Source organism: Uloborus diversus, chromosome 1 (genome assembly GCF_026930045.1).
Source record: "Uloborus diversus isolate 005 chromosome 1, Udiv.v.3.1, whole genome shotgun sequence".
NCBI lineage: Eukaryota > Metazoa > Arthropoda > Arachnida > Araneae > Uloboridae > Uloborus > Uloborus diversus.
Window position 1 is genome coordinate 144,748,590 of NC_072731.1, and position 18,729 is coordinate 144,767,318.

An 18,729-nucleotide genomic window follows, 5' to 3' on the forward strand; every position below is an offset into this window, starting at 1 on the left:
ACCTATTTGGGAAAAACTATGCAAATTAAATAGAAATGTACATATCACTTATGTAACTAAAAATTTAAATTTTTCATAAAAATGAGTGATTACAGACTTTTACTCAAAAGTTATGTAACTTCAATGCATAATGTTTTACTCATTATATCAATTGCAAACAAATACTAAAAACATATTTGACTAGACAAAGCATTAATTTGTTTAAGTTTTTAAAACGCGATAAAAAGAAAATATTTTTAAGACATAAATAATTAAAAATTACAAAACATATAAGTCACTTGATGTTTTTTTCAACAAGAAAAATGCAAACCATTGCAAACCCAACGTCGGCCTTCTTGAGGGCAGGTCCATCATTTGTGCCATCTCCTGTAACCGCAACAACTTCCCGATTTTGATTTAGTTTGCTATCTATTATTCCTTTCACTAATGTGTATTTATCTTGGGGTGAAGATCTGGCTAAAACTCGAAGCCTAGGCCATACTTTGTCGAATAATTGTTGTTGAAACTAGAAAAAAAGAGAGCACATTATAATTTTTTGAAACAATAAAAAATATTTTAACCAAATATTAGTAATAAGTATACTTTATATCGTCGCCTCAGAGCAACAGAAAGATATCTTAGTGTTAGTCCTGGGATTAGATGTCTTACTGTTGTTCTGTGGCTACAATATATATATATATATATATATATATATATATATATATATATATATATATATATATATATATATATATACATATATATATATTAGGGTGGTCCTTATTTTTGAAGTTGTAGATATTTTACGTGATGCCCCCTCAATTTGAAAATAACCGATCCTTGCAAAATTTTAAGTCAATCCATGAATATTACCCATGCCCTTAGGGCCCCCTTTTTTGAGTTTTGAAGAAAAATTTACGTATTTTTTCATTTTTATGCAAAAGTGTTCTTACAATTCATATTTAAAGTAATTTTGAACCTCAATGGATGTTGCTACTTCCAGACGAACCATTCTCTTACTTTCATTCTGAAAAATTTTACATGTTACAGAAGGTACATGTACACCAATGGCCTTGGGTCAGGCATACCACTATTCTGCACTCGTTTCAAACCAAGAGGCAGGAGAACATTTCTTTCTACCAAGATGGACGCAAGAGATTCTAAAGATCATTAATAAATGATCTTTGACACAACATATTGCCTCCTCCAGGCTTTGGGGGTGTTGATTTACGACATTTCCTGTATAAGCAATAGGTGTGGCAAATAGGGTTGCTAGGTTTCAATGCTACAAATATAAGTAATGGTATTTATATTTTAATTCGCTGTTCTTTAGTTATAAATATACTTAAATGTTTATGCAATTTTTAATTCTTATAAAATAAATTTTGAAACATCCTCTATTACTTTAACATAAAAATATACAGTATTTTCCATATGAGGCAGTGAAAAGCAAAGGGATGTTAAGTGGCAAAATTAAAAATTTGGAGATAACCAGTACACATGGTAGGTGAACTTCTCCTTTGTCTTGAGGCAAGAGATGGCACTAGTAGCCCTGGTAGTTGCTGCTATACAGCATAATTTAGAAAAAATTTTAATGAAAGCATACCTAGGATGTTATCTTTAAACGCATTTTACGCAAAACTTGAAAATGACCACTTACATCCCTTTGCTTCTGACTGCCTCATATCTAAAATATAAATAAAAAAAATCCAGATAGGAATAATGTAAAAATCTATACTTAAAGTTAATTTTCTTCTACTTCAGTACATAGCCCTTTATATCATCAAATTCCTCTTGCAATTCATAAGATTTAGAAACCAAAATGGGTATCTATCCTAATCTGTTGAATCTTTTTTCTATATCTGGTCTACCAGATCGTAAAAAAGCTTGACAACTATTGATATCTGCTCGCCTTTAGGACAAATGCCATATTAGTTAAAAAGATGCTGTTCATTCATTAACAGCCTATGTCGATACAGTATTTTTAAATCCAAATGACCTTGTGATCATTTGTACATTCCTTAAGAGAACAAAAAAAAATCTTCAAGAGGTAAAATCAAATTTCATGCATTTAATTTAGATTTTTTAGTTATTTACTGGGATACAAAGCTACATCCAGATTTAACTGAAAGAAAAAAAAAAAAAAAACGCCAATAGGCTTATTGTGATAGATTTAGGTCCCAATGTTGAACAGCTGATCAGAACTCCTAAAATATTTCTTCAATTATATATGATATCTTAGAGGATTGCTCTTTATTGCTAACTGTTCAAGCTGTAGTGTTTGATACAACGGCTTGCAATACCGGCCGTATAAATTGTGCACGCAATTTTTTAGAGCAAACTGAACAGTGATACATTACATTTGGATTGCCATCATCATACACTTGAAATCGTACTGCAGAGTGTCTCTTTAAAGAATTTCTCGCCTTTCTTAGTTCTAGATCCGATATTCCATCATTTAAGCGCTTCAAAATTTTGTTTAAAGATCTCCATCATTCAGTACTCATAACATTTCAATCAAGTAGACATACCACTTAAATTCTAAAAGATGAAGTTGATGACATATTATGGTTCGTAAAAAGCGGAATTGAAAAAGATTACAGAGAATTCTCATAACTTGTAATAATATTTCCTGGTGAAGTCCCTCCTACAGGGATATGTTTTCGGTAACTAGGAGTTTATCCCTGAGCCAGATGAGTGGCAAAAAGAATTCATTGCATGAAAATTTATATGTTTAGGAAACAATTTAAATTGACCTTACATGAAGAGAAAGCCCGTAAGTGCTGTTTTACAGTTAAATGCTGTATGAAGATATGGTTTTTTGCATCAACCTAATCTAGGCTCCTTTAAATAATATAATGTGTCTAAAAAATTAGCAGCGTACACAATAATGACAAACATGCAGCAGAAGCAGTGATTGGAAAAATCACAAATCACTTACGGTGTTTAGGGGATGAACTAGTAGCTTTGTCCGTATTGGACGAAGTAATTAACTTTGAAGATAGGAAAAGACTACACCAAAAAATGCTTGCTGATAAGGAAGACATGTCTGATGACTATATAAAAAGTTTCGGATAAAAGTAGATGATTTGGAACACTTTCTTGGTAACGATCTTCCTCTTTATAGAATCAATTACAAGTCAATAAAACTGTTTGATAAGTTACAAACATCAAAAGATGTTTTCCTATTTAATCCTGATTCATGGCAGAATGAAGGAAGCTATTTAAAGGGAAGAGATATTGTTAAAATGTGGATAGTTATGAATGATACAACTGAAAGAGAAGCACAATTAATTGAAGAATTTCACAATTAATACCCAAATACGAGTCACAAAAGCAATTTATTTTACAGACAGTCCAAGGCTAACAGAAAAATATGCACAGATATTGAGATACATTGAGAAAAGAGTACAATTAAGGTAAAGCTTCTAAAGCACCATTTCATTCTTTTTCAATGTTAAATCTTTAGATGATATGAAGCAATTAAAAATATAAATTTTAGTGCTACCTCACGGTAAAAATATTTTGCAAACCTAGGAGAAACGATATACGCGGTCTGAAGTCAAAACTCGAAGATTTGTGAGAAAATTATCAAAAGTGTTAAAGTTCAACGTCCTAGGGGCTTTGTGTTATTATTGACCAACAGAGTTCTAATTTTACACAGATTACTTTTTATTACAGTCTCACAAAACTAGGGGCATCACTCGTTGAACTCCAAAAATTTTTCCCCCCATATAAGTAAGGACCACCCTAATATATATATATATAGAGAGAGAGATAGAGAGATACACACACACATATATATATATACAGATACACACACACACACACACATATATATATATATATATATATATAAATATATAGTTATGTAAAATGTTGTATTACTACTAACATTTAATTTTATAATACCTACTTCTCCATTATTATCTCTTATTCTACGATTAAATTCTTTTCCATCTAAAACTAAGAAGTCATCACCAGGTCGAATGATTCCACACTTCATTGCAATGGAGCGAGCAGTATTTATATTATCTCCAGTTACCATTCGCACCGTAATTCCTGATTTTTGACATTTTTTAATGGCATCAGGAACCTAATAATGAAATTAACAAACTTTAATTCTTACTTTCAAAGTGTATACAGTACATGTACTATTATTTTAATATTTCATACTTAGGTTTTGCTCTTGTACAATAGAATACATTTTAGGTTCAAAATAAAATAAAATGATGTTCAGGTTCAGTATAAAAATAGATAACTAAAAAAAAGTTGAATGGCCAGTTTTTAACTTGTGTAGAACATTTTAAAAAATTTGATACAGACTTGCAAGTTCAGCCTCATTGTAGTTATTTAACTAGGTTTGTACAACACTGGCAAGAGGTTAATGACTTACTTTAACAACTAGAAATGATTTCCCTTGAAATTTGAGAACCGAAATCTTTTGTGATAATGCAGCATCTCAAGTTTTATATAGTTAAGTGATAAAAGGTACAGTAAAGGCGTCTGCGGTGTAAAACATTCACTCAACTACCATAAATGGACTGCTTGTTGCCTTACAGAAAATATTTTGGAACAAAACAACACTTGAGGATTTACATTTCCCCTTTCGTGATTTAATACAGAAACCTCTAAATGATCTTTAACTTCAAATGTTCACAACCCCTCACCAAAAAAAAAAAAAAAAACAATTTTTACAGAGTAACTACTTATACACCTGGCATATTCCTACATATTTAATAGTACTGTGAAATAACGGGCCTTGAGGGCAGGAGTTAAACACCAATAGGCGACTTTTGGACAAATGAGAAAAAAGAAATGTACTAGTTGCAATGCAAACCAGTTGAATTAGGTTTTTAAAGAAGTTCAGCTGATCAGTTAGTTGACTGTTAATTTTTCAAAGGGTTTTACATGTGTAATTCGCATAAAAATCAAAAAAACTTACTTCAGGCCGTACAGGGTCTTCAATGCCTACTATACACATACAAGTTAAATCACAGATAATGCTATCTTCATCTTCCCAGTTAGGTTCATTATCAATTTGAACCTGATTTTGCATTTGAGGTGAATATAAATAATCTTTATATGCTATGGCAATAGTTCGCAAGCCATCACATGCCATAGGTTCGATAATAGTCTTTACTAATCTATCTTGATCTTCTTTAGAAAACCTTTCTAACTTTCCATCTTTACCATAAATAAATGAACATCTGAAAAAGAAAGAATTTATGATACATAGCATTTGATAAACTATTCGAAAGATTCAAAATAATTTTCAAACTAACATCACATACAATATAAGACCCCAAATTTGGCATTCTAAAATTCAGCAGGACCTGAATTTTGTCAGATTTTGAGATCATTACTATTATTATCACAGTCAAACCTTGGTATTAATTCATTGGCACAACAAGGTCACCCTCTACGTAAGGTCACTTTTCTAAATTCCCAGTTCATTGAATAGGAAAGCAAGAATATTTTTATAAATCAGTTTAACTTTTTATATACAATTTGCACACATAAATCACATCTGCTGTATTTAGTTGCTGAAAACGAAAATGGTAGACTTCTGTTACAACGCGATTCGACTTACGCGAAATGGCTATAACGCGAATTTTTCACGAGTAATAAACTTTAGAGCTAACTCACGCTCTAAACACAAGTTTTTCGATTTTTTGCCCACAACACGAATTTTTTGGAAGGAAATATCAGCTTCGTTATTGGATACTAAATACTGATTTCGTGAATGTTATTACATCCTTTTAAGCATCACTGACAGCCGAAATTCCCACACCAAACTAGTCTAGTGCATCAAATAACCACCCAGCATCCTTCATTTATTTATTTCTTTTCATTCTAAATATAAAGTTGATGAAATATAATGGCACCTTAGTGTCACCTTCATCTAAAGTTTGTGAAGATGGGAAGAAAAAGAAAGTTTCTGACAAAATTTAAAAAAAAAAAGGCTAAGATTCTCAATATGCGAACAACTACAAAGCGTTGATGGTAGAACGACAATAAGTATGAGTGAGTGAGTCTTCCGTACGTAAAATTAAAAGCCCACTAGGTTTGGATAAAAGTCAAAACAAAAAGATATCCGTAAAAGTTCAGAACTGTAGTGCATGGTTAAGGACTGCTTTCGAGTAGTTTGAGGGGTGTTTATAAGTGTATAAAAGTATTTGGTATGCTTTAAAAAATTTGTATGCATATATCTTTCCACAACGTGAAATTTCGACTTACGCAAGGAGTCTTGGAACGCATCCCTCATGTAATTCGGGACTCGACTGTAGCTGAATTTAATCCACATGTATTAACAAAAGAAAATTTATTAAATATTTTACCAGCAGCAGACTTAAGAATAGCCTTTAGGTTTTTAATTTAAGGCTCTTATAAAAACATTACATTACTCACTTTTTCATCACTATTTCAGAAGCTCCTTTTGTAAAAACCCTAAATCCTCCATCAACTGGAATTACAGTGCTCATAGATTTTCGCACAGAATTAAATGTATAAACTTTATGCAATTTTTCTTCAGGGATATCATCTCTTACAGTTTGATAATCTTTGCCTAAATCAAGAATGAAGGATAGAAGTGAACATTCAGTCTTATTTCCTACTTGCTTTGGAAGATCACCAGGATTGTCAGGAGGCTGAAAATGACAACAATGAAAGGGGATCATTAAAATGACATGCACATCTATCTACAAAAAAAATAAAACATTAGAACATTTTCTATTTAAATACATCTTTGTTAAATAATTGATGAAACACACACACTGGCATGAAGCAAATTATTCACAATTTTGTGTTCCCACTAAGTTAAAACTCTTCTGAGCAATAAAGCTTATTTTTTATTAATTTCGAATCATTAGCTGTCTCGCTTCTGTTGAAAATACCTCTCTTTGGTTAGTGTCCATAATACATGAATACCTTGCTTATAAGATCAAAATACAAACAAGTGAAATTTTGCACACATGCAGTTTGTTTTCTTTTGTTCCGAAAATCGTTTTCAACATCAGTTCACTTAAGTAAGAAAAAGCCTTGCAATCAAGTGATGTGCATCAACATCAAACTCCTCTGTTTTTTCCTAAAAATAAATTCCTAAGTTGGAAGTGCAGAAACTATATGTATATTATAGTTGAAAATTGCTTTTTAATAAATCACCTTTGAATAAAATTATTGATGAAAAGAAAAATCGTTCATATATTTTTTCTTTTAAGAAGAAATTACAATCAGTAAACTAGAAATGGAAAAAAATGCTGGAATAATGTAGAAATAATACAATAACTAAGATTTATCCAAGATTATTGGACAAGAGATTGAGTTGCTCAAAGGTGGACGACATAAGAAAAATATTTTAAGAGTACTAAGTATGTCGTTGATTTTTGATAGTGAAAACAAGGACACAAAAAAAAAAAAAAAAAAAAAAAAAAAAAAAAACGAGCATTTACAACTGCAAGAAATTTGTACACAAAATTGCATTCCAAGCCTAATAACTGTTTGATAGCCGTGCCACATTTCTTATAGTTTCAAAAACATGCAGTTAGCATCAGTTTTATTTTCTATTAATTGACCTTACATAATCGACAACACAACAAGATTTAATGTAATATTTTCTCTTTTTAATAAAAACACGTCTTGTACCTTTATATTGCTGAAATTATAATGATTTACTTTTAAATTATATTTCTTGCTTTTGATTTCTTAAATTGTTATTTCACTGTACTTATTACTGGCCCGGTAGCAAGAACAACGAGATACTGTGATTGATGCCCATGACAGATTCTTAAGGAGGTCTGCACATTATTTTTGAATTGGAAAGATTTTTTTTTCTCCTTCAGCAGGAATCAGTTGGATTTAAATTTAAAAAATACAGTTCATTTTAAAAAAGAAAGCAAAAGCAAAAGGAGTCTAAATGTAAAGCATTTGCTCCAGTAGCTAAAGTCGTCTCAGTTTTCCATTTTATTTTGAAGTTTTTTAGCCCATGTTTTAGCCATATTTTTAAAATTTAGAGTATTATTTTCAGTCATACCTTGATCATGATTTATAATTAGTATTGCAACTAATCTAAAGCTGGTTTAACTTGAAGACTATTTTTGGGTTTTTTAATCTGTGTTGCAGACAGCCGAGGGAAAAAAAAACTGCTTCTAGGGTTACTGGTATTAACATTTGACCCCATGTTTTGTACTTAAACATAAATTGTTTAAATTTTTTAACTGACATAATTTTTTATATAAAACAGACGAATTTAAATACAGAAGGGGGGTATGGGTAGAAAGATGCACAGAGCTAATAGCACTGTAGAGATCGACTTTAGTAGCTATTCTCTCAGTTCATTCCCATTCTGCTAATGGACTTGTTCTGTTAGCATACATGAGTGTGCTGAAGCTGAGGGAACAGTAACTAGGGTCTGGTGGGGGAAAGTGGTCAATGGGGTAAAGTGGTCATTCGTCAGATAAATGACTATAGCTTTTAAATAAATGTTCGAATGAACGTGAAAATTTTACTTTAGGATAGGGCAGTTAGAAACTACATTTTGAATACAAAATTTCACATCTGGCAAAATTTTATTTGGTAAAATAAAACACTTTGTGTGAATATGAAAAATTTCAAAATCTGAACACCTCTTTTAACTTTCTTGGAAAATTTTGTTTGTTAGAATTATGAACAGATTGACTGCACAGAAAACTTCCTACATGTCTCAATAACTCTTACTCATTAGCAGTTAACTGAATCTATTTTGGTTAATTTTTCAGAACAATTTAAGTAAGATGGGGTAAAGTGGTCATAATATTAGGCTTAACGAATATTGTCCTTCTAACGTCACGTAATCTTTAAGTATGAGACAGACACAAATGAAATATTAATTCTACTTAATATGTATTGTTTTTACAGTAAACAGGGTTAAATATACGAGTATATGCGTATGCATGCGCATATACTCGTGTAGGCAAGTATACATACGCATTCACATAAATGCACCAATAAACGCGTAGTATATGGGTATCTGCAAGTATTTTTTGTCTATAAAGGTATACGTTCGACTATACACGTATATACCCGCTTATACTCATATATATACGAACACTTATTTTCTCAGGTAGACACCTATATATGCGTACGTACTCGATGCTCGAGTAGACACTTACACACAAGCATATGATATACACGTATACAGGGTAAGATTAAACTCTTGGGCAAATTCTTAAAAGATGTAAGAGGGGAGTAGAAAAAACAAGAATCATAAGAAACATATGGTCACAAACACAACGCTGACGCGCTACATGCACGCAAAGTCAGAAACTGAGGGATGCAAAACAGGTCACAAATTTATTACACAAAGACAATTTTACACAACATTTTAGATCTTAAGAAAGTGTTAAAGTGATTGATAAACTTTGTGGCCAGTTGCTGTAATACATGCATCGAAATCACAAAGCACTCTCTGTTGCAATAATGAGACTTCTGAAAAACTTTTATCAGTCGCTGTGCCTTTGTTGCGATGCGTGGATTAGAGCTACTATAGGCCGTAACTTTAACATCTGCTCTAAATATTTCTTAAAAACTAAAATGTTGGTTAAAATCATCTTTTTTTTTTTCTTTTTTTTCCAATTGGGTTGTACAAGAGACCCACCTGAAGAGGCGTCTGGGCCATAACCAGACCTAGTGCGCTCCCCTACAATGCATCAGTTTTTTATGTGTCACCATTAAGGCGCTGATGCATATGACACAGTAGTTTTTTTGATGCCCAGTTTCCACCAGGTGGAGGTACCTCGGCTCTCTTTGATGCGAAATTACACTAGGAGTTTAATTTTTTCCTAGGGAGTTCGAAGCCAAACGAATACCCTAGGGATCTTTTACATGCCGCATAATCAATCGACATGTGCGCTGATGATTTTCTTCATGTTGAAAATCCACCTACCGGTATCCCCAGTTCAGAGCCCGGGTCCACAGACCTGCAAGGCGAGCGCCTAACCATCACGCCACCAGCCGGTCAGGTAAATCATGTTTGTGTGAAAAATTTGTGGCCTGTTTTGCATCCATCAGTTTCTGGCTCAGTGTGCATGTAGCGCGTCAGCGGATATAAGTTCATTATGATTCTTTGCTTTGTATCCTCTCCTCTCACACACCCCTTTGGTTTTTGCCCCAGGCCTTGGATTCACTCTGTTAGCATATATGTATATTAGGGGATATACCTGAGTATATATGTATTGATATAAACGTAAATGTACGTATATACGTCTATACTGGTACATAATCGTGTTTGCACGTAAACATTTGTATATACTCGTTGCTTCCATATATATGTACGTGAGTAGACATGTGCAAACACGCACTGGATATATCCACGGAATAAGTCGTGTATACCCGTAAATGTATGTATGTATACCTATATATGCGTTATATATGTCTACTATACACGCATATACTCAGGTATGCATGTATATACTCGAGATACAAGTGCATACACGCATATGATGTTCGTTTATACGCGTATATACTTATATATACACGTGACACGTATGTACTCGTTTAGACACATGTACTGTAGGTAATCACGTATAAATGCTTATGTATACCCGCATATACTCGTGCATAGACTTGTAACTATAAAAGTAATCGAAATATACAAATATTACGGTTATTTATAACGGTTTTGCATCTAATTTAAACAGTGACCACTTTACCCCATGCTATGACCACTTTCCCCCACCCCATGGGGTAAAGTGGTCATAAATATATAGGGAAATGAAAGTGTTATAAAACTACTTAAAACAATATTTTTTCCCTGAAATTCTATGTACCGTGTTCTTTCATAATGTAATGTAAAATAACAACAAAAAAAGTTGAAGTTTTTAAAGAATTTATTGTATTTATTATCCACCTAAGTTGAAAACCTACGATTTTATGACCACTTTACCCCACCAGACCCTATAGCATAGAATCAACTGTAATTTTTACCTCTTACCAAAAATTCCTCACAAAAGGTATCAATACCAGTACTAACTCAGGTATAACAGTAAAAAAAATACCAACCTCAGCACTACATTTTTGGTCCACTATTGCATTCACCAATCACAATTAACTGGTGCTTAATTTACTTTGCTTCTTTTTTCAGTTATTTTCAATACAGCAGAATACAATCCAGTACATCTTAAGTTCATGTTCAATTTTATGAATAGTTAAAGGTGTACTTCACAATAAATAACATTTTCATTTCATTTCTAGCAAATTTCTTTGCACACAAATCGGTCTAGTCACTAATTAAATTGAGTAAATGGAGTTCAACTGTATATGAAATAATATTTCATTCCCGTGCATTAGATCAAATACTTATGTACTAACTGTGGTAACTTTGGCCTTTTCAGGTGAAATTTGTCCAACAAACGAAAAGAGATTGTATATGCTGTATAAGACATAGGAGAGTGATTATTACTTATTTGGTTCAATGGCCTAATAGGTGGCAGCACTGGATCGACTTAATCATTGACGGTAGCGCTAATTGACTTTCGTTTGTAAGGTCAATGTTACCCACAAAGGTCAAAATTACCCAATTGAAGGTACAATACAAATAACCATTGGCACCCAGCCCATATGCGTAATTTTACAGGGGGAGGGGGGGATAAGAAAAATTTTAGGTTTTAAGGTTTCAACTGAAAGTGTTTTTTTTAAAAATCTCTATCCATTTTGTACTAATTTTGTTCTTAATTGATTCTAACGAGGATTTTTGAATATGTTGCCCCAATCAGATATATATCCTTGCCTCAGAACAACAGTAAGACATCTAATCCCAGGAGTAACACTAAGATATCCTACTGTTGCTCTAAGGCAACAATTTATGAAAGATATTTTTGAGGAATTCTGTCCTTATTAAAATTGGAGATTTTAAGTCACTGGCGCTTTTCTTATAACGTTGCAGGCTCGTGCCCAGGTTTTCATTAAGGGAGGGGTTTTAAAGATTCTGTATCCTTATCCGAGAAGGGAGGGGGGGGGGGGTGAGAGTAAATCCTCCATACTTTCATTTTATGTTAAACTGCCAATCCCAGCATGGCATTTGTAGACCTGTAAGGTCTGCTGTACTCCCCCCCCCCCCAACCAGAAAGAATAATTCTGACTGCGCAAATAGCAATAGTATTCCTTCATTTTACATCTTTTTAATCAAACCTTGTCTGTTTCTTTCTTAACCAAATGTTTACTATGCACTATAATGCAATTAGTATTAAAAACTGCCTACAGATTCTTTCATAATGTAGAATGCATATTAGGTTCCATATTCTGAAATAATGATTAGTAAACTAAAAAAGAAAAAGCTTATTGTAAATGCAAATTACATTACCAAACATAATCAATGTATCTTCATAGCTGCAACATGTACTCAACTCATCATAACCACTTTAAGCAATATTAACGCAGTTAATACTGCTTTGTGTTGACAAATCATTCAGCGATTTCCCCACCATAGTTTTTATTAAATGTTATTCCACACAGTTAAAGTTCTAACAGTCTTAAATTTCAGAAAAACTACTTTCTTCTTTTAGCTTATTATTTTTTTCCCTAATGGGAGGAGTTTAATCCCTAAAACACTCACTCTTGGACATGACTCTGTAACGTTGGCACCAGTGGCGCACACAGGAATTTTGTAAGGGGTGGGTCAAAGGTCAAAAGCCTTATTCTCCTATCATACCCCAATATGCCGTCAAACATATTGGCTTGATTTTATCGATTCCCGGGAAGGAAAAACAGTAAAAAATAAACTATTGAAATTGAATTAGCATTGTTTAATGAAATATACTTAAATAAATAAACAGAGAGCAAAATAATTTATGCTTTTACTTTTCTTATAATTAAAAAATAGATTCAAGTTCATTGAATCTCATTTTATTCTGTAATTACATTTAAAAACATGGTTATTGCAGTGTATTCATTTATAGTCACAATTCTGCTTCTTACAAGCAATTCGTTATAGAAAAAGTGCACAACATTTAAAAAAAAATTTTAACGTGAGGATTTTATTATTTCACTTATAACAACTGAAAGTATTGTTACCTTTGTTTGAAATTTTTCTACGTACAAAATACATAGACTCATAATCAATCGGTAAAAAAGCAAGACCTATGGGAGGGGTCCTGACCCCCTGGACCCCTCCCTTGTGTGCGCCACTGGTTGGCACTTATGAACAAAATACTTTCAACTCTAATGAAAGGGGTTCATATTTTCATTAGAGGACAAATTTGTTACCATTCTACATTGTTACAATTCTGTAAGTAATTTCAAGGCAGAATAAAAATTAAAAAAAAAAAAGATAAAGGAATTTTAGTCATTCATTAGTGCTTTTTGTTGAAATGGTTTGATATTCATGCAAAAGAATTATCTTAAAAAATGCCAGCACTAATATCTAGGGGGGCTGGAGCCTCCCTGTGCTTTTAAAATTTTTCCAAAAATACTCACCATGACACGAGATGTATACGCACTATTTATGGATATTCCTGCAACTAGCAAATCAGCTACATTTGATGGTAAGCTATTATACTTAGGAGACACTTTGAAATGAGTACCTGTAATATATTCAAGTTAGCTATAAGTTTTAAAAACACAAAGCAATAAAAATGAAGCTTTAGTAAGGGGCAAACATTGTGTTTGTGTCCACAAAACTTGATGTTTACAAAAACAAATGTCATATTTGATTTTTATTTGATGTTTAGCTATTCTTTTCTTATTTTACTAAACAATGTATTTTGTAATCCAAACAACAATGAATCCCAAAATTTTCTTACTTTCATCCTCTTCCATAAGAAAACATATCACTTAATGGACTGAGATTTAAATTTGACACTGTTTCAGCCCCTTAATTCAAGAACAGTATTTTCTATTTATTATCAGAACAAACACTATCATGTTATGAAATACATAACTAGAGCATGTAGGTATACTTACCACAAATAAAACTTTGCACAACAGTCATGCGATTTGTGGTGAGGGTCCCTGTTTTATCTGAACAAATGGCAGTGGCATTACCCATTGTTTCACACGCATCTAAATGTCTCACTAAATTGTTGTCTTTCATCATTTTCTGTAGTAAATAGTTTCAAAAAACCAATTTTATCATCAATATTTACTTTCATTGGATACACTGCATATATATATATATATATATATATATATATATATATATATATATATATATATATATATATATATATATATATATATATATATATATATATATATATATATACACACACACACACACAATAATTATAAACTAGGGTTCGCCCAGCAGTCGAAATTTGACCATATTCATCTTTATACATAAAGGTCTAATCTCTGTCCGGATGTCCGGGGTAAACTTCAAAACTACTGGAGGGATTTTAACCATTTTTTCACCATAGATAGCTACATAATCGGGGAACAACTTAGGCTATAATTTGTTCCTTAAAAACTTAGTTTTAAAAAAGTTATGGTGGAAAACAGCAAATTTCATGTAATTTCCCCATTAAATGATTAAATATAAAATCCATTGCTAGGAAAATTCGTTGCCTAACAACAGCAATATTAAAAGTAATCATAATGTAAATTTTGAATCAAGGTCTCTCTGGAGCAAGCATGACATTTATTGCTTTCTTAGGAATTGCATCCTCATCTTTATACATAAAGGGCTAATTCTGCCCGGATGTCCGGGGTAAACTTCAAAACTACTGGACAGATTTTAACCATTTTTTCACCATAGATAGTTACATCACCATATATATAGTAAAGAAATATACATAGAGAGGCCCCGTCTGTGGTAAAAAGGAGATGAAACTGAAGCCGGAATTGTGGGGTACAGCGGTGCAATGATTAGCGGGGTTATGATAACGTGATTGCTTCACGAGTATACTTTTCACCAATCTTGCAAAGAGACCGTATAAAGTAGCTGGCGGATTGGTTTGTATTTTAATTCATGTATTAATGCAATTTCAAAAACGTGCTCCATAAACTTGCAACAATATCTAATCCAATTGAGATTCAGTAATGGAATATTTGGAGTTAAGATGTATCATAAAATACTTAGCAAGAAGCTAAGGATCTTTGGATACAGCGATGCAACTTCCGGCTTCAATTTTTTTTAGTATAGCAGGGCCTCTCTATGTAATTTCTTTACTCTATGTGATTAAACATAAAACCCATTGTTACAAAAATTCGTTGTCTAACAACAGCAATATTAAAAGTAATCATAATGAAAATTTTGAATCAAGGCTTCTCTGGAGCAAACATGAGTTTAAAGTCATTTAAACATTTGGAAACTCTACTTTTCGCACCCTGAGGGTAGGAGAGCTTTAGTTCAGAGTTAAAGCTTATAGTAGAGAGCTTTTTTTCTTTTTGTGTGTGTGTGTACTATTTAATTAAATGAAGCACGCGCACGGTTTTTTTAGTAATCTTTGTTTTTGTTAGTTCATATTTCGGAAATTCTTCAAAATTTTAATATGCTTAAATTCGTGCTTTTGCTTCTAAATGAATATTCGTTGGTTCTTTACACTTATTGCTATTTTACTTTTATGGGTAAGGAAGAAGCTCAATTTTTAATCACATCAAAGTGGTGTGTTTTGAGTTCTTTCAGTTAAAACAGAAAACGAAAGAAAGTAGCCATTGTTTCTTACAATTATTACTGACCCAGGCGACACCGGGTACATTTGCTAGTTACTAAATATTTGAGAAAACTTATATGAATTTCCCTGTTTTTAACAGTTTTATTCTTACTCTTATACATTTGTTTAGTGTACATCTGGGAACACAATTTTTTGCATGGACTCACAATACCAAACAGTAATAATTTATTCTGATTTTCCTTTCTGTATGTGGTGTAGCATCGCCTATTAATAACGCTTTTGCACCAAAAAAAAAAAAACAAAAACAAAAACAATACAATCAAAGTAAATTTTGTATGTTAATCGCAAGATAAATGAATGAAAGGGGATATTTTGATGATTGGAAAATCGGCGTGGTCATCAAATTCTTGGCGTGAATAATTTCATTTCAGATAACCTATGTTTCCTTGTGACAACACACAGTAAGCAAATATATATTTCTCTACTCTTTGTTTGCCTGTGCGAAGGGAAAACATTTCTCGCTCTGGCATTGGTGCCAAAAAATTGACGCCAATGGATAAAGATCGCCAATTTCCCAATCATCGAAATTTTCTCGGATGAAATGATACCGAAAAACTCAGTTTATACGCATAGGCGGATTTAGGACCGAGTTCTTGGGGGGGCAGGATTTTTTTTTTTTTTTTGGAGCAACATTTTTAATTGCCCTCCCCCCCTCTCCCATGTTTTTATCTGTTTTCTGTGATGCATAAGGTCATTCTTTACTTCTTTATGTGCCGTTTTCATTACTGTGTAATCATGCTGTCCTTTTAGAATTGACCTTAAAAGAGAGGGAGCTGGCATTAAGAGAGTGACGCAGGGCTCACTTTTAAGTGGGATATAGAACATCTCTAATTTTAGGGGGCCTGGGGGTCTCTGGAGGAAATTATATAAAATGGATATAAAATTTTGCATTTTGAAGTCTTAAAGTTAATAAGGGTTAATTGGAAATAATAGGCAAATCATTTTTTTAAAAAAGTTTTACGCTTTAGAAGTGCTTTGTGATGCAAGTTAATACTTTAAAAGAAATGGTGCACAGGTTTAGAGAATAGGTATAAAGAGAGTAACATACTACCCATTTGAACAATTCTTAATTTATACACTTGATAAGAAATAAAATTGAAGCACACTTTGCTTAGGAGTTTCAAAGACTTATCTAAAGGTTTGGTTAGTTAGATTGGGTTTTTGGTTCAAGAGCCCTAGTAGGCTATACTGCGCCAATTCTTTTCAGGGATTTTAGAACCAATAATTTGCACTTTCCAGTCTCTGAAATTGAGTAGTCGATTATACAGTTGTACGGTATAGTTCAAACTTTGTAATAAACGCCTATTGTAAGTTTAAAAGAAAAAAGAAACTTTAATTTCTCATTACAACTTTTTTTTAATTATAAGTAGTGCAGAAAACGAAAAGGAATAGGGGTAGTGTATCATTTTTTTCCCGGGCTAAACAGATTAACAATATGCAGTAAAAGTAAGATAAAAGCAATCAACACAAAAGAATTTCCAAAATTCTGCATTTGGGATTCATAAATAGCAAGATATGAAGCATGTGAGTCACAAAATAATTTATTTTAAGTAATATGATATGTTACAAACGCGAGAACCATGATTTTTACATTTTTGATGCAAGATGTAGCAAGGAGCTGAATTTGACACATTTTGGCATTCCTCCCCCTACAATTTGTTAGAAATTTTAAAATTTAAGGTTTGCAGTCACTCGTTTCCAAATATTCAAGGTTTTCAACTACTTGAAAATGAAATTAGTTTTTCAAGCACTTTCCATTTTTTTAAGGAACGAATCACAATTTTTTGTGAGTTAGGGGTCCACTTCAAAGCAGGGGCCCTAAGCTATAGCTTGTTTATCTTACAGGCAAATCCGGCCCTGCATGTAATTCACTCTTACCTGCAGATTTTTGTTCGATTTTTTGTAATTTTAACGAAAATTCGTCAGTTTTTACAATTAAAGGATTTTTACGATTTTACCAATCTGTAAGGTTTTTATCGGTTTTTATCAAATTTCAGCAAATTTTTCCAAAACTTTTGATGACTGATTTACTCAGATTTCAATAATGACAATAACTGTCTCATTTAAACTTAGATGATTATGACTTACCTTAATTTTTAAACAATATTTAGAAAGTAAGGAAAATGTTATTTTCCCTAAGTAAAAAGATTCAATTAATCAGAACGTTCAGATAACTGAAATTTATTCAGTTTGCGATAGTATTTACTTTTCTTTCTCAAAAAAAAAAAAAAAAAAAAAGACAAGCCGAAAATTTTCCAAGCGCATGAAGTACAGTTTTAACTATTAGTTTCATATATACAAATTTTTTCCTTTAAAAAATAAAGAAAACACCGTTAGAAAAACATTTCATCAGGTAATAATGCGATCTTACAAGAATTGTGCAAAGTTTTCGTGCCCAAAATATATCTCCCTCACTTTTTCTTTTATTCAGACGTTTTCCTTACAATGTATGATTCTGGAAAATCAGAAATTTAGTTTTGACATGCTAGGGATTGAGATTCCTATTTTTTCCCCTAAAAAATTAACGCATTGTTTACAGTGATTTTACGTTCTGTTTGTTCAATGGTTGGACAATTTTGTTTCATTGTTATATACATTCGTTGAGTATGGTGTTAACTGTTACATTTGATAGTATTTTGCTGTACAAAAACCTTTTAGCTATGTACTTCTTTTGCAATAGCATACATTTCAAATCAGCCAATTTCATTTGAGCTTGTGATACCAGAAGGTTCTTCACAATATTTCGTTTGTAACAACCCAAAACATCTAGTTTTTGAAATCACGCAAATTGAAAATAAGCATTCTGAATAGTGATGTAAAATACCCGGGTATTTATTTTAAGAGGTAAATACCCAGGGTATATACCTGGGTAAATACCCAAAACGGGTATTTACCGGGGATTTATTTTAAAAATTTATATTAAACTAAAATACTTTTCTGTATGTATTTCACTGTATATATTTATACAAACCGTATGCAAAACAATAAATTTGTACCCAAAAATTGTATTTTGACCACATATTTAAAGAATTATTGTTTGAAACACAAATTAGCTATCTGTTATGATATTCACATTAAATGTGTTGGATATGCCTAATCAATG

General features: G+C 32.2%; 1 protein-coding gene across 1 annotated transcript in view; it reads right to left on the reverse strand.

Moving 5' to 3' along the window:
• The window catches only part of LOC129232698 (plasma membrane calcium-transporting ATPase 2-like), a 351,543-nt gene that overhangs the window by 36,007 nt on the left and 296,807 nt on the right, over positions 1-18,729 (reverse strand). Inside the window, 6 exon segments of the mRNA XM_054866826.1 lie at positions 311-505; positions 3,896-4,075; positions 4,925-5,189; positions 6,391-6,629; positions 13,429-13,535; positions 13,915-14,050. Coding sequence (XP_054722801.1) covers positions 311-505; positions 3,896-4,075; positions 4,925-5,189; positions 6,391-6,629; positions 13,429-13,535; positions 13,915-14,050 — 1,122 coding nt within the window.